The 26,623-nt window shown below is 41.4% G+C and overlaps 1 protein-coding gene across 4 annotated transcripts in view; it reads left to right on the top strand.

Moving 5' to 3' along the window:
- LOC128654113 (uncharacterized) overlaps window positions 1–26,623 on the top strand; it is a 163,504-nt gene that overhangs the window by 23,306 nt on the left and 113,575 nt on the right. For all 4 annotated transcript variants that reach the window (XM_053707801.1, XM_053707799.1, XM_053707800.1 and 1 more), the window contains 2 exons: window positions 3,117–3,184; window positions 20,050–20,216. In XM_053707801.1, the coding sequence (XP_053563776.1) occupies window positions 3,117–3,184; window positions 20,050–20,216 (235 nt within the window). The remainder of the gene's footprint in view (window positions 1–3,116; window positions 3,185–20,049; window positions 20,217–26,623) is intronic.

Here is a 26,623-nt window from a genome sequence, read left to right as displayed (position 1 = left end):
GATCGGCTTAATGGTAGCAGCAATGGACATAGTACCCTTTGCACGTCTACATCTCAGACCGCTGCAATTGTGCATGCTAAGTCAGTGGAATGGGGATTACTCAGACTTGTCCCCTACTCTGAATCTGGATCAAGAGACCAGAAATTCTCTTCTATGGTGGCTTTCTCGGCCACATCTGTCCAGGGGGATGCCATTCAGCAGGCCGGACTGGACAATTGTAACAACAGACGCCAGCCTACTAGGTTGGGGCGCTGTCTGGAATTCTCTGAAGGCTCAGGGACAATGGAATCAGGAGGAGAGTCTCCTACCAATAAACATTCTGGAATTGAGAGCAGTTCTCAATGCCCTTCTGGCTTGGCCCCAGTTAACAACTCGGGGGTTCATCAGGTTTCAGTCGGACAACATCACGACTGTAGCTTACATCAACCATCAGGGAGGGACAAGAAGCTCCCTAGCAATGATGGAAGCATCAAAGATAATTCGCTGGGCAGAGTCTCACTCTTGCCACCTGTCAGCAATCCACATCCCGGGAGTGGAGAACTGGGAGGCGGATTTCTTAAGTCGTCAGACTTTTCATCCGGGGGAGTGGGAACTTCATCCGGAGGTCTTTGCCCAAATACTTTGACGTTGGGGCAAACCAGAGATAGATCTCATGGCGTCTCGACAGAACGCCAGGCTTCCTCGTTACGGGTCCAGATCCAGGGATCCGGGAGCGGTTCTGATAGATGCTTTGACAGCACCTTGGACCTTCGGGATGGCTTATGTGTTTCCACCCTTCCCGATGCTTCCTCGATTGATTGCCAGAATCAAACAGGAGAGAGCATCAGTGATTCTAATAACGCCTGCATGGCCACGCAGGACTTGGTATGCAGATCTAGTGGACATGTCATCCTGTCCACCTTGGTCGCTACCTCTGAAACAGGACCTTCTGATCCAGGGTCCCTTCAAACATCAAAATCTAATTTCTCTGAAGCTGACTGCTTGGAAATTGAACGCTTGATTTTATCAAAACGTGGTTTTTCTGAGTCAGTTATTGATACCTTAATACAGGCTAGGAAGCCTGTTACCAGAAAGATTTACCATAAGATATGGCGCAAATACTTATATTGGTGCGAATCCAAGAGTTACTCATGGAGTAAGGTTAGGATTCCGAGGATATTGTCTTTTCTACAAGAAGGTTTAGAAAAGGGTTTATCCGCTAGTTCCTTAAAGGGACAGATTTCAGCTCTGTCCATTCTTTTACACAAACGTCTGTCAGAAGTTCCGGACGTTCAAGCTTTTTGTCAGGCTTTAGCTAGGATCAAGCCTGTGTTTAAAACTGTTGCTCCACCATGGAGTTTGAACTTAGTTCTTAATGTTTTACAGGGGGTTCCGTTTGAACCCCTTCATTCCATTGATATCAAGTTGTTATCTTGGAAAGTTCTGTTTTTAATGGCGATTTCCTCGGCTCGAAGAGTCTCTGAGTTATCTGCCTTACATTGTGATTCTCCTTATCTGATTTTTCATTCAGACAAGGTAGTTCTGCGTACTAAACCTGGGTTCCTACCTAAGGTGGTCACTAACAGGAATATCAATCAAGAGATTGTGGTTACATCTTTGTGTCCTAATCCTTCTTCGAAAAAGGAACGTCTGCTACACAATCTAGATGTAGTCCGTGCCCTGAAATTTTATCTACAGGCAACTAAGGATTTTCGACAAACGTCTTCCCTGTTTGTCGTTTATTCTGGTCAGAGGAGAGGTCAAAAAGATTCGGCTACCTCTCTCTCCTTTTGGCTTCGTAGCATAATACGGTTAGCCTATGAGACTGCTGGACAGCAGCCTCCTGAAAGAATTACAGCACATTCTACTAGAGCTGTGGCTTCCACTTGGGCCTTTAAGAATGAGGCTTCTGTTGAACAGATTTGCAAGGCTGCAACTTGGTCTTCTCTTCATACTTTTTCCAAATTTTACAAATTTGACACTTTTGCTTCTTCGGAGGCTGTTTTTGGGAGAAAGGTTCTTCAGGCAGTGGTTCCTTCCGTATAAAGAGCCTGCCTGTCCCTCCCGTCATCCGTGTACTTTAGCTTTGGTATTGGTATCCCATAAGTAATGGATGATCCGTGGACTGGATACACTTAACAAGAGAAAACATAATTTATGCTTACCTGATAAATTTATTTCTCTTGTAGTGTATCCAGTCCACGGCCCACCCTGTCACTTTAAGGCAGGTAATTTTTCCATTAAACTACAGTCACCACTGTACCCTATGGTTTTCCTTTCTCTGCATGTTTTCGGTCGAATGACTGGTAATGGCAGTTAGGGGAGGAGCTATGTGGCAGCTCTGCTGGGTGAATCCTCTTGCACTTCCTGTTGGGGAGGAGTTAATATCCCATAAGTAATGGATGATACGTGGACTGGATACACTACAAGAGAAATAAATTTATCAGGTAAGCATAAATTATGTTTTTATGACCCTTTAATTTTTTTTATTGTAAGTGGCAGTTTTACTAGTCAAAATCAGCTTTTTTGAATGACATAATAAAGGCAAAGTAGAAATTTGTAAACAGATTTAATACACTCCAGCAGGTAAAATGAAAAATCAGGAACTCCTTAAAGGGGAGAAAATTTTACAGAACAATGTCTCTTTAACACTAGTTCTTCTGAGCTTTTGCTAATCCACAATTCGGGGTAAAATGTACTTGCCATTGAAGAAAACAAATATATATATATATATATATATATATATATATATATATATATATATATATATATATATATACACACACACACAAGATTGTGGTCTAGTCAGGTTTTTTTTAAAAGGATAAAATACCCTTTTTACCTTTTTATATATTTAATGTTATTCTATGTTTTTTTGGCATTTTGTTACCTTATATGTACTCTTGAATATGTCAGGGGATATGATGGGGTGTCATGATTCTATAATGTTCTGTACCATGGCAGTTTATTCTATCACCTATGTATAAATTTGTAAATTATCTTTATTGCAAAATATATTTTTTAACCTTGGGTTTATTATGACCAGTTTTTACTGAGTATAAGTTATGATGTATTTTTTTATTGAATAGATTTAAATACATTTTCATAGTCTGAAGAAGTTGTATTTTCATTTGCAGGGGGATCCACTTTGGAGTGCCAGACTCCTTCACACCAATCCTCAGGCGATAAAGAATGTACACACAAGGTAATCTTTTCTCAGAATTCAGGACTAATTCTTGCATGATCAAACCAGTATTTATCCACTGGATATTCAGAATTTCTTAGACTACAAAACAGTTTATATTTCAGTTGTAAGATTTTTTTCCCTCTGGCATTAGCATCAAAGCCAAGGTGGATTTGATATAAATCACTAGTCAGTAAAAATTATTTAAATCGATTTAACTCATGGTTTTCATTTTAAGAATAATAAGTTTCTTTTTAATGACACAATGAGTCCACGGATCATCTCAATTACTAATGGGATATTCACCTCCTGGTCAGCAGGAGGCGGCAAAGAGCACCACAGCAGCGCTAATAAATATCACCTCCCTTCACTCCCAACCCAGTCATTCTCTTTGCCTGCGTTAGTGTTTGGAAGTGGCAAAGTGAGGTGTTAGAAAAGATTCTTCAATCAAGAGTTTATTATTTTTAAAGTGGTACAGGATTGTGCTACTTTTTCCTAGGGTGTAGCTGTAGTCCATATCAGTCTCTTCAGTAGAGCTTTGGAGGCTTTAGAGTAATGGGAACTTGTGGGACATAATTCTCACTGCGCCTCCCATATTTAAAGTGAATGTAAATTTTGATGCTAAAGTGCCTAGTTTTTAAAACTTCGATTAAAAACAGGGGCACTTTAATTCATCAAAATTTACATTTCACTCCTGTTGTGAAAAAAACTTACCTTTTAATCTTCACAGCAGCTCCAGCTTCCTCCACCCGATTTCAAAGCCTCTTCCTGGGTCTAAAATGAGGCATCCGGCTTCCTCCAATCACAGCGTTGAATCAGACACTGATTACCCCGGAGGGAAAGCTGTGATTGGAGGATGACCTATCAATCATTTCTGACATCAGAAATGGCTTGTGAGACCAGAGGAAGCTGGAGCTGCTGTGAAGATTAAAAGGTAAGTTTTTTTTCACAACAGGAGTGAAATGTAAATTTTGATGAATTAAAGTGCCCCTGTTTTTGATCGAAGTTTTAAAAACCAGGCACTTTAGCATCAAAATTTACATTCACTGCCCTAATTTCATATAGTCTGAGGGATATGACTCAGTCTTTGTTTTTCTACAGGTCGATATGAGGAAGAAGACCTCTCAAACCTGTGAACTGCCTTGCTGTCAGGCAGTAATATGTGGTAAGTGCTTTTTTCCTTTTCCGGGGCAGTCAGGACAAATTCAGCTCAGAAAAGAGTGGGCACACACTACTACCTTATGTATCTTATAAAGGGCTTTCACTATATGGGGAAGTTCACTTTATTTTGGTCACAATCTCCCATGGGCTGCAAGAGGGAGTGTTGGACAGCAACATGTTTTGGTGCTGGTCTGAGCGCTGGGGAGCTCTATAGGGCTAATTAGCCGAGGGGGCTATAGCCTCTTGGAGGATTACTTTTTCCGCGACTCAGGGACTTTAGGTTTTATGGATAAGTCTCTGATAAAAGCGTATTAAGGGGCTTCGGTGGTTCCTTCTCCTTGGGTTTAATTTTTCCCCGGGAGAAGACGTTTAAGTTACATCACGCCCACGATGGGCGGTTCAGCTTTTCCTACGCGCGCATCTTCTGGCGCCTTTCAGTGGAAGTCATTCTGGGCTGTAGAGAGACTCTCCGGTCTGTGTGTTTCTAGGAGCGCATGTTGGCTACTAATTACATGCGTCCCTAGGACCGGACTGCATCGATCGATTTCTGGCATCAATCCAGATCGTCCGTTGCGCTGGGGGAACTACCTGGTCTGGTTAGGAACAGTGCGCAGTAAGGTAGGCGCCTCAGTGGGGGGTTATATCTATTTAACTTTACTAAATTTACAGTGCGCAGTAAAATAGTTGCGTTTTTAAAATTTAAAGTCACAGTAACATTTTTTTTTTTTTTTTTTTTTTTTTCTCCAACATAGGTGTGTCCGGTCCACGGCGTCATCCTTACTTGTGGGATATTCTCTTCTCTTCCCCAACAGGAAATGGCAAAGAGCCCAGCAAAGCTGGTCACATGATCCCTCCTAGGCTCCGCCTACCCCAGTCATTCTCTTTGCCGTTGTACAGGCAACATCTCCACGGAGATGGCTTAGAGTTTTTTAGTGTTTAACTGTAGTTTTTCATTATTCAATCAAGAGTTTGTTATTTTCAAATAGTGCTGGTACGTACTATTTACTCAGAAACAGAAAAGAGATGAAGAATTCTGTTTGTATGAGGAAAATGATTTTAGCAACCGTAACTAAAATCCATGGCTGTTCCACACAGGACTGTTGAGAGCAATTAACTTCAGTTGGGGGAACAGTTTGCAGTCTCTTGCTGCTTGAGGTATGACACATTCTAACAAGACGATGTAATGCTGGAAGCTGTCAATTTCCCTATGGGATCCGGTAAGCCATGTTTATTACGATTGTAAATAAGGGCTTCACAAGGGCTTATTTAAACTGTAGACTTTTTTTGGGCTAAATCGATTGATATTAACACTTATTTAGCCTTGAGGAATCATTTATTCTGGGTATTTTGATTTAATAATATCGGCAGGCACTGTTTTAGACACCTTATTCTTTAGGAAGGGACTTCCCCCAAGGGGGAGGTTCCACAAGTCGCAGTTGTCTTCAGACCACATAAAAAGACAGGCGTTCTTACATTGTGTAGAAGACCTGTTAAAAATGGGAGTAATTCATCCTGTTCCATTAAGAGAACAAGGGATGGGGTTCTACTCCAATCTGTTCATAGTTCCCAAAAAAGAGGGAACGTTCAGACCAATCCTAGATCTCAAGATCTTAAACAAATTTCTCAAGGTCCCATCGTTCAAGATGGAAACCATTCGAACTATCCTTCCTTCCATCCAGGAAGGTCAATTTATGACCACGGTGGATTTAAAGGATGCGTATCTACATATTCCTATCCACAAGGAACATCATCGGTTCCTAAGGTTTGCATTCCTGGACAAACATTACCAGTTCGTGGCGCTTCCTTTCGGATTAGCCACTGCTCCAAGGATTTTCACAAAGGTACTAGGGTCCCTTCTAGCGGTGCTAAGACCAAGGGGCATTGCAGTAGTACCTTACCTGGACGACATTCTGATTCAAGCGTCGTCCCTTCCTCAAGCAAAGGCTCACACGGACATTGTCCTGGCCTTTCTCAGATCTCACGGCTGGAAAGTGAACGTGGAAAAGAGTTCTCTATCCCCGTCAACAAGGGTTCCCTTCTTGGGAACAATTATAGACTCCTTAGAAATGAGGATCTTTCTAACAGAGGCCAGAAAAACAAAGCTTCTGGACTCTTGTCGGATACTTCATTCCGTTCCTCTTCCTTCCATAGCTCAGTGCATGGAAGTGATCGGGTTGATGGTGGCGGCGATGGACATAGTTCCTTTTGCGCGCATTCATCTAAGACCATTACAACTGTGCATGCTCAGTCAGTGGAATGGGGACTATACAGACTTGTCTCCGAAGATGCAAGTAAATCAGAGGACCAGAGACTCACTCCGTTGGTGGCTGTCCCTGGACAATCTGTCTCAAGGGATGATGTTCCACAGACCAGAGTGGGTCATTGTCACGACCGACGCCAGTCTGATAGGCTGGGGCGCGGTCTGGGGATCCCTGAAAGCTCAGGGTCTTTGGTCTCGGGAAGAATCTCTTCTACCGATAAATATTCTGGAACTGAGAGCGATATTCAATGCGCTCCAGGCCTGGCCCCAGCTTGCGAGGACCAGGTTCATACGGTTTCAATCAGACAACATGACGACTGTTGCGTACATCAACCATCAGGGGGGAACAAGGAGTTCCCTAGCGATGGAAGAAGTAACCAAAATTATTCTTTGGGCGGAGTCTCACTCCTGCCACCTGTCTGCTATCCACATCCCAGGAGTGGAAAATTGGGAAGCGGATTTTCTGAGTCGTCAGACATTGCATCCGGGGGAGTGGGAACTCCATCCGGAAATCTTTGCCCAAGTCACTCACCTGTGGGGCATTCCAGACATGGATCTGATGGCCTCTCGTCAGAACTTCAAAGTTCCTTGCTACGGGGCCAGATCCAGGGATCCCAAGGCGGCTCTAGTGGATGCACTAGTAGCACCTTGGACCTTCAAACTAGCTTATGTGTTCCCGCCATTTCCTCTCATCCCCAGGCTGATAGCCAGGATCAAGCAGGAGAGGGCGTCGGTGATCTTGATAGCTCCTGCGTGGCCACGCAGGACTTGGTATGCAGATCTGGTGAATATGTCATCGGCTCCACCTTGGAAGCTACCTTTGAGACGAGACCTTCTTGTTCAGGGTCCGTTCGAACATCCGAATCTGGTTTCACTCCAGCTGACTGCTTGGAGATTGAACGCTTGATTTTATCGAAGCGAGGATTCTCAGATTCTGTGATCGATACTCTTGTTCAGGCCAGAAAGCCTGTGACTAGAAAGATTTACCACAAAATTTGGAAAAAATATATCTGTTGGTGTGAATCTAAAGGATTCCCTTGGGACAAGGTTAAGATTCCTAGGATTCTATCCTTCCTTCAAGAAGGATTGGAAAAAGGATTATCTGCAAGTTCCCTGAAGGGACAGATTTCTGCCTTGTCGGTATTACTTCACAAAAAGCTGGCAGCTGTGCCAGATGTTCAAGCCTTTGTTCAGGCTCTGGTTAGAATCAAGCCTGTTTACAAACCTTTGACTCCTCCTTGGAGTCTCAATTTAGTTCTTTCAGTTCTTCAGGGGGTTCCGTTTGAACCCTTACATTCCGTTGATATTAAGTTATTATCTTGGAAAGTTTTGTTTTTAGTTGCGATTTCTTCTGCTAGAAGAGTCTCAGAATTATCTGCTCTGCAGTGTTCTCCTCCTTATCTGGTGTTCCATGCAGATAAGGTGGTTTTACGTACTAAACCTGGTTTTCTTCCAAAAGTTGTTTCTAACAAAAACATTAACCAGGAGATTATCGTACCTTCTCTGTGTCCAAAACCAGTTTCAAAGAAGGAACGTTTGTTGCACAATTTGGATGTTGTTCGCGCTCTAAAATTCTATTTAGATGCTACAAAGGATTTTAGACAAACATCTTCCTTGTTTGTTGTTTATTCAGGTAAAAGGAGAGGTCAAAAAGCAACTTCTACCTCTCTCTCTTTTTGGATTAAAAGCATCATCAGATTGGCTTACGAGACTGCCGGACGGCAGCCTCCCGAAAGAATCACAGCTCATTCCACTAGGGCTGTGGCTTCCACATGGGCCTTCAAGAACGAGGCTTCTGTTGATCAGATATGTAGGGCAGCGACTTGGTCTTCACTGCACACTTTTACCAAATTTTACAAGTTTGATACTTTTGCTTCTTCTGAGGCTATTTTTGGGAGAAAGGTTTTGCAAGCCGTGGTGCCTTCCATTTAGGTGACCTGATTTGCTCCCTCCCTTCATCCGTGTCCTAAAGCTTTGGTATTGGTTCCCACAAGTAAGGATGACGCCGTGGACCGGACACACCTATGTTGGAGAAAACAGAATTTATGTTTACCTGATAAATTTCTTTCTCCAACGGTGTGTCCGGTCCACGGCCCGCCCTGGTTTTTTTAATCAGGTCTGATATTTTATTTTCTTTAACTACAGTCACCACGGTACCATATGGTTTCTCCTATGCAAATATTCCTCCTTAACGTCGGTCGAATGACTGGGGTAGGCGGAGCCTAGGAGGGATCATGTGACCAGCTTTGCTGGGCTCTTTGCCATTTCCTGTTGGGGAAGAGAATAGAATATCCCACAAGTAAGGATGACGCCGTGGACCGGACACACCGTTGGAGAAAGACATTTATCAGGTAAACATAAATTCTGTTTTTTTTTTTTGTTAAATTTCAAGTTTTTGTGTCAGGACTTTATTAAGTGTGAACCATTATGGATCAAGGGACTTTGCAAAATGTTCCTTGCTCATTGTGTTTTAATGCTATTGTGGAACCACCAATACCTTTCTGTCCTTCTTGTATTGAGAGGACTATAAGTTATAAGGATTAGATTTTTTCTGAGCCAACTTCTTCAAAGGTGAATGTTGTTTTGGAATCTAATGAAGAGGTACAATATATGCCTCAACTTTCTCCTCAAGCACTCCCAAGTGTTACCGCCCTCACAGGCAGTGCCCTGCGTCTCCTCTGTAACTACCACTGGAGTTACTTTAAAAGACATTGCATCTCTCATGTCTTCTACAATCTCTGATGCGCTGTCTGCTTTTCCCATGTTGCAGGGTAAACGTAAGACATGCCATTCAGTAAGCAGGGTTTCTGATGCAATTGTTGCAGTTTCGGAGTCCTCCTCTCAGATGTCTGAGGAGGAAGAAGCCGTAATAGCATCTGAAGGAGAGATTTCAGATTCTGAAGGTGTACTTCCTCTCGCTGATACTGAAGTGGTATAATTTAGATTTAAGATGGAACACCTCCGTCTGTTGCTTAAGGATGTCTTAGCTACTTTTGATGATAGCGACTCCACGGTAGTTGAACAGATATTCTGAGGTTCCTTCCTCGACTGATGTCTTTCCGGTTCCTGACCGAGCTTCTGAGATTATTGCTAAGGAGTGGGAGAGACCAGGTATTCCTTTTTCACCATCTCCTATTTTCAAGAATGTTTCCCATAGCCAACTCTATCAAGCAGGCTTGGCAAACAGTACCTAAGGTGGAAGGGGCTATTTCCACTTTGGCTAAGAGAACTACTATTCCCATGGAGGATAGTTGTGCTTTCAAAGATCCTATGGACAAGAAATTTGAGGGCCTACTCAAAAAGATGTACGTACACCAGGGTCTACAATGGCAACCAGCTGTGTGCATTGCTTCCGTCACCAGTGCAGCGGCATATTGGTTTGATGCCCTGTCTGATGCTATCAGAACGGAGACCTCTTTGGATGAGATTCAAGATAGGATAAAAGCTCTTAAATTAGCTAATTCCTTTATCACAGATGCTTCCCTTCAAGTTATCAAACTGGGAGCTAAGATATCGGGTTTTTCTATCTTGGCCCACAGAGCCTTATAGCTGAAGCCATGGTCTGCGGACGTATCCTCTAAATCCAAACTTTTGGCTATTCCTTATAAGGGAAAGACCTTACAGGGAGTGCAGAATTATTAGGCAAGTTGTATTTTTGAGGATTAATTTTATTATTGAACAACAACCATGTTCTCAATGAACCCAAAAAACTCATTAATATCAAAGCTGAATAGTTTTGGAAGTAGTTTTTAGTTTGTTTTTAGTTATAGCTATTTTAGGGGGATATCTGTGTGTGCAGGTGACTATTACTGTGCATAATTATTAGGCAACTTAACAAAAAACAAATATATACCCATTTCAATTATTTATTTTTACCAGAGAAACCAATATAACATCTCAACATTCACAAATATACATTTCTGACATTCAAAAACAAAACAAAAACAAATCAGTGACCATTATAGCCACCTTTCTTTGCAAGGACACTCAAAAGCCTGCCATCCATGGATTCTGTCAGTGTTTTGATCTGTTCACCATCAACATTGCGTGCAGCAGCAACCACAGCCTCCCAGACACTGTTCAGAGAGGTGTACTGTTTTCCCTCCTTGTAAATCTCACATTTGATGATGGACCACAGGTTCTCAATGGGGTTCAGATCAGGTGAACAAGGAGGCCATGTCATTAGATTTTCTTCTTTTATACCCTTTCTTGCCAGCCACGCTGTGGAGTACTTGGACGCGTGTGATGGAGCATTGTCCTGCATGAAAATCATGTTTTTCTTGAAGGATGCAGACTTCTTCCTGTACTACTGCTTGAAGAAGGTGTCTTCCAGAAACTGGCAGTAGGACTGGGAGTTGAGCTTGACTCCATCCTCAACCCGAAAAGGCCCCACAAGCTCATCTTTGATGATACCAGCCCAAACCAGTACTCCACCTCCACCTTGCTGGCGTCTGAGTCGGACTGGAGCTCTCTGCCCTTTACCAATCCAGCCACGGGCCCATCCATCTGGCCCATCAAGACTCACTCTCATTTCATCAGTCCATAAAACCTTAGAAAAATCAGTCTTGATATATTTCTTGGCCCAGTCTTGACGTTTCAGCTTGTGTGTCTTGTTCAGTGGTGGTCTTTCAGCCTTTCTTACCTTGGCCATGTCTCTGAGTATTGCACACCTTGTGCTTTTGGGCATTTCAGTGATGTTGCAGCTCTGAAATATGGCCAAACTGGTGGCAAGTGGCATCTTGGCAGCTGCACGCTTGACTTTTCTCAGTTCATGGGCAGTTATTTTGCGCCTTGGTTTTTCCACACGCTTCTTGCGACCCTGTTGACTATTTTGAATGAAACGCTTGATTGTTCGATGATCACGCTTCAGAAGCTTTGCAATTTTAAGAGTGCTGCATCCCTCTGCAAGATATCTCACTATTTTTGACTTTTCTGAGCCTGTCAAGTCCTTCTTTTGACCCATTTTGCCAAAGGAAAGGAAGTTACCTAATAATTATGCACACCTGATATAGGGTGTTGATGTCATTAGACCACACCCCTTCTCCTTACAGAGATGCACATCACCTAATATGCTTAATTGGTAGTAGGCTTTCGAGCCTATACAGCTTGGAGTAAGACAACATGCATAAAGAGGATGATGTGGTCAAAATACTCATTTGCCTAATAATTCTGCATTCCCTGTATTTGGTCCTGGTCTATCGGAAATTATTTCTGACATCATGGGAGGTAAGGGTCATCTTCTCCCTCAGGATAAGAGAAATAAGACGAAAAGGGCGACAGTAATTTTCGTTCCTTTCGTAATTTCAAGGGAAATTCCTCATCTTCCGTTTCCAAACAAGAACAACCCAAGCCTGCTTGGAGATCCAGCTATCCTTGGAATAAGGGAAAACAGTCCAAGAAGCCTGCCATTGAATCCAAGTCAGCATGAAGGTCATGCCCCCGATCCGGGACCGGATCTGGTAGGGGGCAGACTTTCCTTCTTCGCTCAAGCTTGGATCCGAGATGTTCAGGATCCCTGGGCATTAGAAATTGTGTCCCAGGGATACAGGTTGGATATCAAAAGTTTTCCTCTCAGAGGAAGGTTCCTACATTCAAGGTTATCTGCAGACCATACAAAAGAGAGGCATTCTTACATTGTGTAAGAGACCTCTCCAATCTAGGAGTGATTGCTCCTGTTCCATTACTGGAGCAGGGTCACCTTTTTTACTCCAATCTATTCGTGGTTCCAAAAAAGGAGTTCCTCAGAGTACCGTCCTTCAACATGGAAACTATACGTTCCATTCTTCCTTTGATCCAAAAGGGTCAATTGATGACAACAGTGGACTTAAAGGACATGTACTTGCATGTTCCCATTCACAAGAACCATCACAAGTTCCTAAGGTTCGCCTTTCTGGACAAGCACTTTCAGTTTGTGGCTCTTACTTTTGGTCTTGCCACTGCTCCCAGAGTCTTCACAAAGGTTTCCGGGATCTCTGTTAGCAGTACTTCATTCTCAAAGCATTGCTGTGGCGCCCTATCTGGACGACATTCTAGTCCAGGCGCAGTCCTTCCATCTAGCGGAATACCACACGAGCATGGTGTTATCCTTCCTTCGTTCTCACGGGTGGAAGGTAAATTCACAAAAGAGTTCTCTTATCCCAAGTACAAGGGTAACTTTCTTGGGAACTGTAATAGATTCTCTATCGATGAAGATCTTTCTGACAGAGGTCAGGAAATCAAAGATTATCGATACTTGCCGAGTCCTTCAGTCCACTCCTCGGCCTTCAGTGGCTCAGTGCATGGAGGTAGTCGGGCTGATGGTTGCGGCAATGGACATCATCCCTTTTGCTCGCTTCCACCTCCGACCTCTGCAGTTGAGCATGCTCAGACAGTGGAACGGAGATTATACCAATTTATCTCCTCAAATACTACTGGAGCAGGAGACAAGCTATTCTCTTCAATGGTGGTTGTCTCTGGATCATCTCTCCCAGGGAACCTGCTTTCGCAGGTCATCCTGGGCGATTGTGACAACAGATGCCACCCTTCTGGGGTGGGGAGCGGTCTGGGGCTCTCTAAAGGCTCAGGGAGTTTAGACTCGGTCAGAGTCTGTTCGTCCTATAAACATCCTGGAGCTGAGAGCGATCTTCAATGCTCTTATGACCTGGCCTCAGTTAGCTTCAGTTCAGTTCATCAGGTTAGAGTCGGACAACATAACGTCTGTAGCTTACATCAATCATCAGGGAGGAACGAGGAGTTCCTATGCGATGAGAGAGGTATCCAAGATAATTCAGTGGGCGGAGACTCACTCTTGTTGTCTGTCGGCGATCCACATCCCAGGGGTAAACAACTGGGAGGCACACTTTCTGAGCAGGCAGACCTTTCATCCGGGGGAGTGGGAACTCCATCCGGAAGTGTTTTCCAGCCTGATCCGCAAGTGGGGTCAGCCGGAATTAGAGCTCATCGCATCGCGTCAGAATGCCAAGCTCCCAAGATACGGATCGAGTTCCAGAGATCCCCAGGCGGAAATAATAGATGCCTTGGCGGTTCCTTGGACCTTCCCTCCATTTGCGCTTCTTCCTCGGGTGATTGCTCGAATCAAACAGGAGAAGGCATCAGAGATACTCATTGCATCGGCCTGGTCTTGCAGGATTTGGTATGCAGATCTGGTGGACATGTCATCTCATCCACCTTGTAGTCTTCCGCTGAGGAAGGACCTTCTAATTCAAGGGCCCTTCCTTTATCCAAATCTAGTTTCTCTGAAGCTGACTGCTTGGAGATTGAACGCTTTATTCTGTTTAAGCGGGGGGTTTCTGAATCGGTCATTGAGACCATGATCCAGGCTCGTAAACCTGTGACCAGAAAGATTTATTTTAAGATATGGCATAAATATCTATATTGGTTTGAATCTAAAGGTTATTCTTGGAGTAGAGTTAGGATTCCTAGGATTTTGTCTTTTCTCCAAGAGGTTTGGAGAAAGGATTATCGACATGTTCTTTGAAGGGTCAGGTCTCTGCTTTTATCTATTTTGTTACGTATATGTCTGGCAGATGTTCCAGATGTTCAATCTTTTTGTCAGGCCTTGGTTAGAATCAGGCCTGTGTTCAAGCCAGTTACTCCTCCATGGAGTCTGAATTTAGTTCTTAATGTTCTCCAACGGCCTCCGTTTGAGCCTATGCATTCCCTAGATGTTAAGTTGTTATCTTGGAAAGTTTTATTTCTTGTTGCTATTTCTTCTGCTTGTAGAGTCTTGGAACTCTCGGCATTGCAGTGTGAATCTCCTTACCTTATCTTCCATTCGGATAAGGTAGTATTGTGTACTAAGTTAGGATTTCTTCCTAAGGTTGTTTCTGACAGGAACATTAATCAGGAGATTGGTGTTCCTTCCTTGTGTCCTAATCCTTCTCAGAAGGAACAGATTTTGCACAATTTGGATGTGGTTCGTGCTTTAAAGTATTACCTACAGACGACTAAAGAATTTCGTCAGTCTTCTTCTTTGTTTGTGGTTTTCTCCGGAAAACGTAAGGGGCAGAAAGCTACGGCTACTTCCCTTTCTTTTTGGCTGAAGAGTATAATCCGATTTGCATACGAGACTGCTGGACAACAACCTCCAGAGAGAGTTACGGCTCATTCCACAAGGGCTGTTGCTTCCTCATGGGCATTCGAAAATGAAGCTTCTGTGGAACAGATTTGCAAGAATGCAACTTGGTCTTCTCTTCACACTTTTTCAAAGTTCTACAAATTTGATACTTTTGCCTCGGCCGAGGCAGCTTTTGGGAGAAAGGTTCTTCAAGCAGTGGTGCCTTCCGTTTAGGTTTCCTGTCTTGTCCCTCCTGTATCATCAGTGCAATCTAGCTTTGGTATTGGTTCCCATTAGTAATTGAGATGATCCATGGACTCATCGTGTCATTAAAAAGAAAACAAAATTTATGCTTACCTGATAAATGTATTTCTTTTTTGTGACGATGAGTCCACGGCCCGCCCTGTTTTTATTTGAGACAGGTTGTTGGGTTTGTAAACTTCAGACACCTCTGCACCTTATTGCTTCCTTTCTCTCCTTGACTTCGGTCGAATGACTGGGTTGGGAGTGAAGGGAGGTGATATTTATCAGCTCTGCTGTGGTGCTCTTTGCCGCCTCCTGCTGACCAGGAGGTGAATATCCCATTAGTAATTGAGATGATCCGTGGACTCATCATGTAAAAAAGAAATAAATTTATCAGGTAAGCATAAATTTTGTTTTTCAGATTATTTTTTACAGTTATATCAGACCAACCATTACTGATTTGTTTATATATAGATATGCATATATAGATCATTGAAATGATTTGGAGGTGAACTATCTCCAGTTAATTGGTTAATCATTCATATTTGATCAACTTTTCACCTGTACTTTATTGGAAGGAGGAAATTATTACATTAATAAGTGAAATAGTTTTATTTGACTAAAACCATTACATTATTTTTCATTTTTAATGCTTGCCCCTCCCTCCTCACACTTAGGTCCTTGTGCATATCTATTCCACTCCAAACAATCTTATATTTAGTGAGCTTCTTGGGTTGATTTTGTGTACATATATTTGCATTAAAGGGACAGTAAAGTCAAAATTTAAACTTTCATGATTTAGAAAGAACATGCAATTTTTAACAATTTCTTTACTTATCTAATTTTCTTTGTTTCCTTGCTATCCATTGTTGAAAAGCCTGCATAGCTGGGCACAGAAGCAATGCACTACTGTGAGCTAGCTGCTAGGCACCAGTAGAGCATTGCAAATCTGATAATAGAAATAAATCTGAAAATTTGGTTGCTCTATCTGAAACCCAAAAGTTATCTTTCATTATTATGTCCCTTTAAGGTCTATTAATCAACTCTGTATATTATTTTTATAACATTTTGCTGTGAAGAAGGGGCATGTTATTTCTGCAGACACAAATTCACAGTTTTGAGAACTACAAAACCAATAATATGTGATAATATCTTCAAGATAGAAAAACCTTTGGGAGAGCATGATATTATGACTGGATTAATGGAATTCATTTACCAAAAAAAAACAGCAACTTTACAGCCATGAATATACAACATCTTGCTATATAATTAAAAATGTATCTATATTTCAGGACGAATAACCTTTGGAATATTATGTATCTTAAAGGGACAGTCTACACTAGAATTTTTATTGTTTAAAAAGATAGATAATCCCTTTATTACCCATTGCCTAGTTTTGCATAACCAACATAGTCATAATAATATACTTTTTACCTCTGTGATTACCTTGTATTTAAGCCTCTGCAGACTGCACCCTTATTTCAGTTCTTTTGACAGACATCCATTTTAGCCAATCAGAGCTGGCTCACTGGAACTCCACGTGCGTGAGCACAGTGTTATCTATATGACACACATGAACTAACACCCTCTAGTGGTGAAAAACTCTCAAAATGCCCTGAGAGAAGAGGCAGCCTTCAAGGGTTTAGAAATTTGCATATTAACCTCCTAGGTTTAGCTTTCAACTAAGAATACCAAGAGTACAAAGCAAAATTGGTGATAAAAGTAAATTGGAAAATAGTTTAAAAAAATGGCATTCTCTATCTGAATCATGAAAGTTTATTTTGGACTAGACTGTCCCTTTAAATAGAAACTATCTTTAGATTTTTTTTCCCTCAAAAAGCATTTTATTTACCAAAAATCCTATTTAAATAAAAATAAATAAATCTGATTTACATCAAAAAAATCTGAATGAAATAAGTTAATTTATTTTTATCTACCCTGATCAAAACTCTTCATAGGACAGTGTGTACTGTAAAACTTGTTTCCTCTTAATGTGTTCCAAACATAGCTGAAGGGAATACAATATATGAGAAATTGCCCTTTTATATTTCTTTTTCTAAATTAAATAGATTAATCTGGTCTTTGAAACCACAACCCATCAAAATAGGCTAAGCTTGCAGACAGATCAGACATCCTTATCTTATCACACAAATGCTTCCCTTTCTTATCTCTATCTCTATACAATACTTAGAAAGAACAATTGAAAATTAACAGTTTTAGAGTTTTCTCTCTCCCACTCCCAACTGGAAGTGTAATTTCTTCTCCTGGCTGTGGTTACATAGCTTGTCTATAGCCTATACTTAAGTATAAAAACTTTCAGTATAGGTAGGAATACCACAGGCAAAATCAGCTATTTTAAATGCCGATATAAAGACAAAGGAACGATTTGTAAACTATGTAATATATTCCAGGTAGAGTGGATAGCTGGGAACAAATTAAAGGGGAGAAAAATTAGGGTAAACTGTCCCTTTTAATTAAAGTATTTGTTATCGGCAGGTCATAAAGTTTACAACTGGGATATAATATAGTCCCAAGTATGTGCATTCCTCAATTAATATTAAAAATGATTCAGGTTTATAGAAATTGCACTTTATAACAGATTATGTGCCTTAGTCTAGTTCAGGTCTTAAAGGGACAGTAAACTCCTTGAGGTTTGCATATGAAATGTTTAGTTATTTATAATGAAATTACTTTGTAATATATTTGTATTATTTATTTTGTCCCCTTTTCATATAATTTATCTCTGAAAATGTATCGATTTCTAATACTCAGAACTTGAAATGCACCTGCTGACTTTTCAAGGCTAACTCTGCTATACCTATGTCCCTAATTGGATTTAACTGCAAAACAATTCACTTTATACTAGCTTTATCACTGTGGCTACTCTTGTAAGAGAAATGGTGGGTGGAGTTTGGCTATTTAAAAATAAAAAAGGATGTTAATTTGTTTTAAAAACATTAAGACTTGGGTGATATGTTGTTATTTAGCAGCACAACAGTAATGTCTTCTAATTACAAGATGTTTGATGTCCCTTTAACCAAACCCACAAGTCATAAGCAATACCTTTTATATTTTTGTTTCGGTATAATGGGCATTAGAACTTTAAAGGGACACTTAAGTCACAATTAAACTTTCATGTTTCAAATAGAGCATGTAATTTTAAACAACGTTCCGATTTACTTTCATTAACAAAATGTGTGCAGTCTGTTTTATATTTACACTTTTTGAATCACCAGCTCTTACTGAGCATGTTCAAGAATTCACAGAATATATGTATTTGCATTTGTGATTGGCTGATGGCTGTCACATGATATGGGGGGAGTGGAAATAGACATAACTTTGAACTTTGTCAATACTTTTGCATTATCTTTTCTCTTGCAAGGTGTATCCAGTCCACGGATTCATCCTTTACTTGTGGGATATTCTCATTCCCTACAGGAAGTGGCAAAGAGAGCACGCAGCAAAGCTGTCCATATAGCTCCCCCTCTAACTCCACCCCCCAGTCATTCTCTTTGCCGGCTCTAAGCACTAGGGTCTCTCTACGGGAGGGTAAAGTGAATGTGGTGTTAGAAAAATTTAGTTTCTCTACGTCTGACTGCTTGGAGATTGAACACGTAATTCTATCAAAGCGTGGGTTCTCTGAGTCAGTTATAGATACTCTGATTCAGGCTAGAAAGCCTGTCACCAGGAAAATCTACCATAAGATATGGCGGAAATATCTTTGTTGGTGTGAATCCAAGGGTTACTCATGGAGTAAGATTAGGATTCCCAGGATATTGTCTTTTCTCCAAGAAGGATTGGAGAAAGGATTGCCAGCTAGTTCCTTAAAAGGACAAATATCTGCTTTGTCTATCCTGTTACACAAGCGTCTGGCAGAGGTACCAGACGTTCAAGCGTTTGCTCAGGCTTTAGTCAGAATCAAGCCTGTCTATAAACCTGTGACTCCCCCATGGAGTTTGAATCTAGTTCTTTCAGTTCTTCAAGGGGTTCCGTTTGAACCTTTACATTCCATAGACATTAAGTTGTTATCTTGGAAAGTTTTGTTTTTGATAGCTATCTCTTCTGCTAGAAGAGTTTCAGAATTATCTGCCTTACAGTGTGATTCACCTTACCTGGTGTTCCACGCAGATAAGGTAGTTTTGCGTACCAAGCCTGGTTTTCTTCCTAAAGTTGTTTCTAACAAGAATATTAACCAGGAAATAGTTGTTCCTTCTCTGTGTCCTAATCCATCTTCGAAAAAGGAACGTCTTTTACACAATCTTGATGTAGTTCGTGCTTTAAAGTTCTATTTACAAGCAACTAAGGATTTCAGACAAACATCTTCCTTGTTTGTTATCTATTCTGGTAAGAGGAGAGGCTGAAAAGCATCATCCGTTTAGCCTATGAGACTGCTGGCCAGCAGCCTCCTGAAAGAATTACTGCTCATTCTACCAGAGCAGTGGCTTCCACATGGGCTTTCAAAAATGAGGCTTCTGTTGAACAGATTTGTAAGGCAGCGACTTGGTATTCACTGCATACTTTTGCCAAATTTTACAAATTCGATACTTTTGCTTCTTCGGAGGCTATTTTTGGGAGAGAGGTTTTGCAAGCAGTGGTGCCTTCCATTTAAGGTACCTGTCTTGTTCCCTCCCTTCATCCGTGTCCTAAAGCTTTGGTATTGGTATCCCACTAGTAAAGGATGAATCCGTGGACTGGATACACCTTGCAAGAGAAAACAGAATTTATGCTTACCTGATAAATTACTTTCTCTTGCGGTGTATCCAGTCCACGGCCCGCCCTGGCATTTAAGTCAGGTAAAATTTTTTTGTTTAAACTACAGTCACCACTGCACCCTATGGTTTCTCCTTTTTCTTCCTAACCTTTGGTCGAATGACTGGGGGGTGGAGCTAGAGGGGGAGCTATATGGACAGCTTTGCTGTGTGCTCTCTTTGCCACTTCCTGTAGGGAATGAGAATATCCCACAAGTAAAGGATGAATCTGTGGACTGGATACACCGCAAGAGAAAGTAATTTATCAGGTAAGCATAAATTCTGTTTTTGTCACACATTTGTTGATTATGCAAATCTACTGTATTTACTGGTCCTTTAAGACCCAATGCTTGATGACCTAGATATTTTTTAGCTACCTTTTTGGGGAGTTATTAATCTCATCAAACTTTAATTTCAGTTTTCTCAGCAGCGGTGCGGATGTTCTCAGCACAGCAACTTACCAGGCAAGCATTGAAGGCTTCAAAGACCATCTTGAGCTTAATGTAGAAGAAGCAGCAAAACTTATTCACGTGGGAGTCCAAATAGCTAAAGAAGCTGCTGATGAGTATAATATGCAATCACCAGGTAAAATAATTGTGATAGTTTCATTTTGCACATGTCCTATTTTTCATATTAAACATTTCTATTTGCAAATAGCAAAGTATTGGATAAAAAATGTTAATTTCAGCTCTTTTTAAAATTGGCACTGCTGTTGTAGGTGTTTATTGAAGCTAATTTATCACATAAATACATTTTTAAGAAGTTTTAAAAATGTATTAAATGTAATACCAGTCTCACAGCATGCATATACACTGTTTGATCTGTATGGTGCATGCGCACTCTAGCCTGTTACTCCATCGTTTACACAGAATATACAGACCCCAGAAAGAGAACTTTTTTCACTTTCTGCAATGAGATTTTTTTTTTACTCAAAAAAAATGTATGCAGGTCATTTATAAATGAAATGAAATGTTTAATTTTTTTAAATGAGGCAGTTAAGTTACGCACCAGCTTAAATGCAATGTTTTGATTAACTGGGGAATAAAACTGTTTCTAAAGTTTTATAATATTTTGCATCAGTTGTCTCTTGAATAAATGTTGTTTGCTTTTGGTTTAACATGACATAATTATAAGGTCAGATTATAGTAGTAAAAGAAGTGCATTTCTCCCAAGAAAATTTTACATTCAGGAGTCACTGCTTTGCAGACTGGGAAATGCTAGGGGCACAGTTGAAAAAATCCATGAGAGACAGTTATTAATCAATGCTCTGCTGCTTTGCAGTGCTGCTCCGTATTTTACTGTTTGTGTAAAATAGTGCTTCACTCTGGCTGCAATGTGTTAAGGAAAACTTACACAGTGCAGCCAGAGCTCAGAGCTGTTGGAAGAGAACAGCCTGATGTGGAGCATCACTGCAAATTTAAAGCTCTAACAACTTCTGCATGTGTCCTGTTCTTTCTTCAGAAAGTCTGCATTTCTGCGAGGATATCTCAGATCGCAGCATGTTCTGCCTTATGTATACAGACTAATCTATATCCTCCTGGACTGGTTCAAGTGTGGGGTTTTATGTCCGTTCAACCCCTTTATGATTGTTGCCATTCAGGTTGTGGCGTCTATCTTTATGCCCTGAATTGACACGCACATGTCATGTACGGCAGGTGTGTTCTGGCTTGTCAGAAACCTGTTCTCACCTACAGTGATGAGACCACATCATTTCTGCATGCTTCACAAGTGAGACATTGCAAAAATAGCATAATGGAGGCCACCCCAGGCTGGCGATCGTACAGACACATTGTTCCAGTGTTTGCATGCCTGTCAGTCATCAGTATTAAGCCCTCCATTACATAAGATACATGCTGCTACCAGCTTGTGTCTCATACTGTTGCTGGATGCCTGCTTGTGAGGTTATCCAGCAACAGTACAGTAACAGTCAAATATGACTTTCCGTGTATACAATCACTGTTACAGAGAGTGTATACTGAAAATAGAGCTTAGATACTAGCATGCTGGTATTAAGCTCACTGGGCAATCACTGGATGCTTCAGGAGTGAGGCAGTCCAGTACCACTTAAAAAGTGGCCCATGAAAGGGCATTCTTTGTTAATCTCTCCATGTGAACACATATGGTAAAAAAAGTGTTACGTTTATTTTAATAAAGTACATTTTATATTTTGAATAACTGTAAATTTAATAAAAATTTTTTTTTTATCATTTTATTTTAATAAAGTGGATTGCTTTGGGTGTTTTATTTCCTAGGATATGGTGAGTCCACGGTTTCCTCAATTACTGTTGGGAATATCACTCCTGGCCAGCAGGAGGAGGCAAAGAGCACCACAGTCAAGCTGTTAAAGGGACGCTGAACCCAATTTTTTTCTTTCCTGATTCTAATTGAGCATGCAAATTCAAGCAACTTTCTAATTTACTTCTATTATCAAGTTTTCTTCGTTCTCTTTCTATCTTTATTTGAAAAAGAAGGCATCTAAGCTAAGGAGCCAGCAATTTGTGGGTTCAGAACCATAGACAGCACTTGTTTGTTGGTGCTGTCCAATCAGCAAGGACAACCCAGGTTGTTCACCAAAAATGGGCCGGCATCTAAACTGACATTTTTGCTTTTCAATTAAACATACCAAGAGAATGAAGAAAAATTGATAAAAGGAGTACATTAGAAAGTTGCTTAAAATTGCATGCTCTATCTGAATTACAAAAGAAAAAATTTGGGTTCAGTGTCCCTTTAAGTATCACTCCCCTTCCCACAAACCCCTGTCATTCTCTTTGCCATTGGTGCAAGGAGGTGAAGTTTTTGGTGTCTGAAGAAAATTGAATTTCTCTACTTCAAGCAAGATTTTAACTATTTGAAAGCCGGAGTAGGTTTACTCTGATGTTTCTTTCTGAAGTCTGGGTCTAGCCATACTTCACGCCAGTCTCTTCAGTAGGGTAGTGGTGGCTATAAAGCAGGTCGAAAAACGCAGTAAGGCCCACCTTACAAATTCCTAACACTTTGCTGCCCTAGTATAATAGGACAGAGTAGGTTTCTTTATTTTTCCTACAGGCCTCTGTGAGTTGTGGCTTTCTCGCACGCCGGGTAAGCGGTCCTCCTGCCGGACGGTTAGATGCAGCTAAGTGCCTTTCTGTCTTCTAGGGTGGAGATTTGGCACTTTATCAGACATCTGCAGATATTTGGGACTCAGTATATCCTTAAGAGCATGGGCAGGCGCTATGTATGTGTGAGAGACTGACTCGTAATAGTTTAAAATACTTAAAAAAATATAAAAAAACTTATATTTGGGTATGTTAACACCTTTTTGTTATTTGGTCTGCTTGCCTAGCCCTCATATGCACTCTAATTACTCTGAGTAGATCTTAGAAACATAAGGATCACTTAAAGTGCGCTGTTTCTTTTCAGTGAATTTTGACTGGCATTAAGAATTTCTCCTACTGCAGAAAGAGGTATTGCTCAGGGAGCGGTTTTGGCGAGAACAGTGCCAGAGTGGTAGAGAGATGATAGCCCTATATTAGAGAGGGCTAAGTCACCTTATTTAAATCTGACAGATTTTAAGAACGGAGACGCTCCGTTATTGTAAAGAGGACTCCGATATTTTGCGTGCCTTAGGTATGTGACTCCGCCTCCTTTTTCTAAGGGCGATCGAAGCGGCGCCATTTTCCTGCCTCCTTATCTGTATTAGAACGGAGAGGCGATGTCGGGCTCCTGTTTAATTTATACTGGCAGAATTATGGCTTACTTTAAGCTTGAACGGTTTAAATGGTTTAAAATGCAATAGACCCTAATAACCATTGCATTTATTAAAGTTAAACAGTTTTAATGTTTATCGTTTTTGTCTCTCGGAGCAGTGCTTTATACTTCTAGTGAAGGGCATTTATTATTGGCAAGTTAATAATAACTAATAGCGCAGGGGGCTAATGAACTATATTTTGGTATATGTTTTATGCCCTGTGTTTATTGCTTATTCACCTTAATATTTTGGTTTAGGTCTGATCAAGTCTGTCATGTTTATTGACTAAAGGGTGAACAGGAAATCCTTTAAATAGCTGGATTTGGCATTCTTGACAAAGGCTTCACTCTGATAGCCGAAACGCATAGAAAATCCATTTTCAGCTTTACAGCACCTTCACATGCAACAACTGGCCAGTAAGCGTTCTCATCAGCACTCCCAGGACCGCCGTATCGGTAATAGAAGTGGACTCTACAATTAATAAAAGAAGAAGAACTGATTAAGCGGTAGGAGTTGTAAGCCATCAGGCTTATTTCATCTTCAGGATTTTGAATTGTGCACGCTCCAAGGGGAGCTGCGGGGATTGGTCCCTGAATACCCATGTGACTGTTGTGGTTAACAGAAGCAGATGAAAATCCCAGTGAGTACGGACACAACAGGTGAGCAAATAAACACACCAAATAAAGTCCATCAAAGATGGTCCCTCAGGACAAAGGCGCCCTCTAGAGGCTTCCGTCGATGGTTAAGGAAAGATACACCAGGATCAGCTTTTCTTGGAAAAAGGTGGAAAAACTGCAAATATGAAAAAAAAAGAAAAAGGCGCTAAAATGGTGCAGAAGATCACAACAATTGTTGGAAATTGTATCAATACATCACTCTACAGAATGATACTCACAAAAGCGGCGCACTATGTGGCAGTGCAAGACAGGCAGGCTGGATAGATCAGAGCCCACCAGCTGACTTACTCCAGATCATGGATATACCAATGGTTGCTGCAAAATAAAATGCAAGGGGGGAGGGTACTCCAATAGTGCATGAAATCACTACAAAATAGAGAAAAATCCCAAAGACCTTCCAATGAATATACTCACAAAAGTGGCGCACTATATTGCAGTGCAAGTCAAACAAGCTGGGTTAATATGAGCCCACCAGCTAGCTCACTCAGACAAACAGGTACCAGATCCACAGTTGAAATAAAAGTAAAAAAAACACTTGCAGTTTTAAATAAAAAACAAAATAACCTCTATGCATAGATGGCTATTTATTGGAGCAAAAAAAATATTTTAAAACTTGAATATAATCTGCAACGCGTATCAAAGTGCTTATGGCACTCTTTCCTCAGGCAGTGAATCATAGGACTTATACCTCCCTCCCAGAGGCAGGTTCATCCACTCAATTTTATCTGTAGGCCAGATATCAGTAAGGTATTTTGAAGTGCGTCTGGGACTTTTCTTCCCTGTAAATGATAGTTCCAGTTCCTGTAAGGGAATGTTTCATCCTATGATAGATCTAAAGTGTCTCAACTAGTTTTTCTCAGGGTACCGTGCTTCAAAATGGAAACCAGTGGTTCCATTTTTCCTTTGGTCTAAGAGGGTCAGTTCATGGGGACCATAGACCTGGAGGATGTGTATTTTCAGGTTCCTGCGTTTCTGCCTTTCTGCCAAACACTTGTCTTTGGCTTTGCCACGTTTCCCGGAGGGGACTTTCTTGGCACCCTTCCTGGACGGCACAATGGTTCAGGCGCCATCCTTTCAACAAGCAAACTCTCATACAGAGATCTTGTTGTCTTTTCTATGTTCCACGGATAGTAGGGGAATTTGGAAAATATTTCTGACGAAGGTCAGAAAAGGCCAGAATTTTTTCCTCTTGCCTCTCTCTCCAGTTTACTGTTCGGCCATCAGTGGCTCAATGTATGGAGGTAATGGTCTGATGGTTGCTTCAAGGCCATCATCCCTTAGCTCGATTCCATGTGAGAGCTTTGCAGCTGTACATTCTCAGTCAATGGAACGGGGACCATGCGGATCTGTCTCTGAGGATAGATTTAGATCGGTTGACAATTGATTCCCTCCCGTGGTGTTTTTTTCTCAGGAACTTCTGTCTCAGGGCACATGCTTTCGGAGACTCTCCTGGGTGATTGTGACCACGGACGCCAGACTGTTGGACTGGGAAGCAGTCTAGATTAAGGCAGGGACTCTAGATTCGGGAGACGTCTGCTCTCCCCTTAAACATCCTAGAGTTGAGAGAGATGGCCTCAGTTGTCCTTAGCCCGGTTTATCAGGTTCCAGTCGGACAACATCGCATCCATGGCTTACATCAACCACCAGGGAGGAACTCTGAGTTCCTTAGCCATGATGGAGGTGGTTCAAATTATTCAGTGGGCGGAAGCTCACAATTACTGCCTATCTGTCATCCACTCCAGGAGTGGACAACTGGGAGGGGGTTTTTCTGAGCAGACAGACTTTTCATTCCGGGGAGTGGGATATCCATCCAGAGGTGTTCTCCAGCTTAACCCCCAGATGGGGGGTGCTGGAACTGGATCTGTTGGCGTCTCGGCAGGATGCCAGACTTCCAAGGTCAAGGGATCCACAGGCTGTTCTGATAGATGCTCTTGGGACTTCAGGCTGGCATACCTTTTTCCTCTGTTTGCTCTCTTTCCACGAGTCGTTGCTCGTATCAAGCAGAGAGAGCATCTGTGATTCTAATAGCTCCTGTGTGGCTTCGCAGGATCTGGTATGCAGACCTAGTGGAGATGTTGTCTCTCTCACCTTTCAGACTGTCTCTGATGAAGGACTTTATACTTCAAGGTTTTTTCTTTCATCCAAGTCGTTCTCTGAAGCTGAACTTCTTGGAGATTGAACGCCTATCTAAGCGTGAGTTTTCTGAGTCGGTCATTGAGACCATGATTCAGCTCGCAAGCCTGTTACTTTAAAGATTTACCATTAGATATGGCGTAAATATCTTATCGGTGTGAATCCAAGGGCTACTCTTGGAGTAGGGTCAGGATTTATAGGATTTTGTCCTTTCTCCAGGAAGGTCTGGAGAAGGGTTTGTCAGTCAGTACCTTGAAGGGTCAACATAAGCGTCTAGCGGATGTACCAGATATGCAATGTTTTTGTCAGGCCTTGGTCAGAATCAGGCCTGTGGTTAAGTCTGTTGCTCCTCCTTGGAGCTTTAACCTTGTTCTTAAAGGGACAGTCTACTCCAGAATTGTTATTGTTTAAAACGATAGATAATCCCTTTATTACTTATTCCCCGTTTTTGCATA

The sequence above is a fragment of the Bombina bombina genome, chromosome 3 (genome assembly GCF_027579735.1).
Source record: "Bombina bombina isolate aBomBom1 chromosome 3, aBomBom1.pri, whole genome shotgun sequence".
NCBI classification, from domain to species: Eukaryota; Metazoa; Chordata; class Amphibia; order Anura; family Bombinatoridae; genus Bombina; species Bombina bombina.
This window is presented reverse-complemented; position numbering and strand designations above follow the sequence as displayed.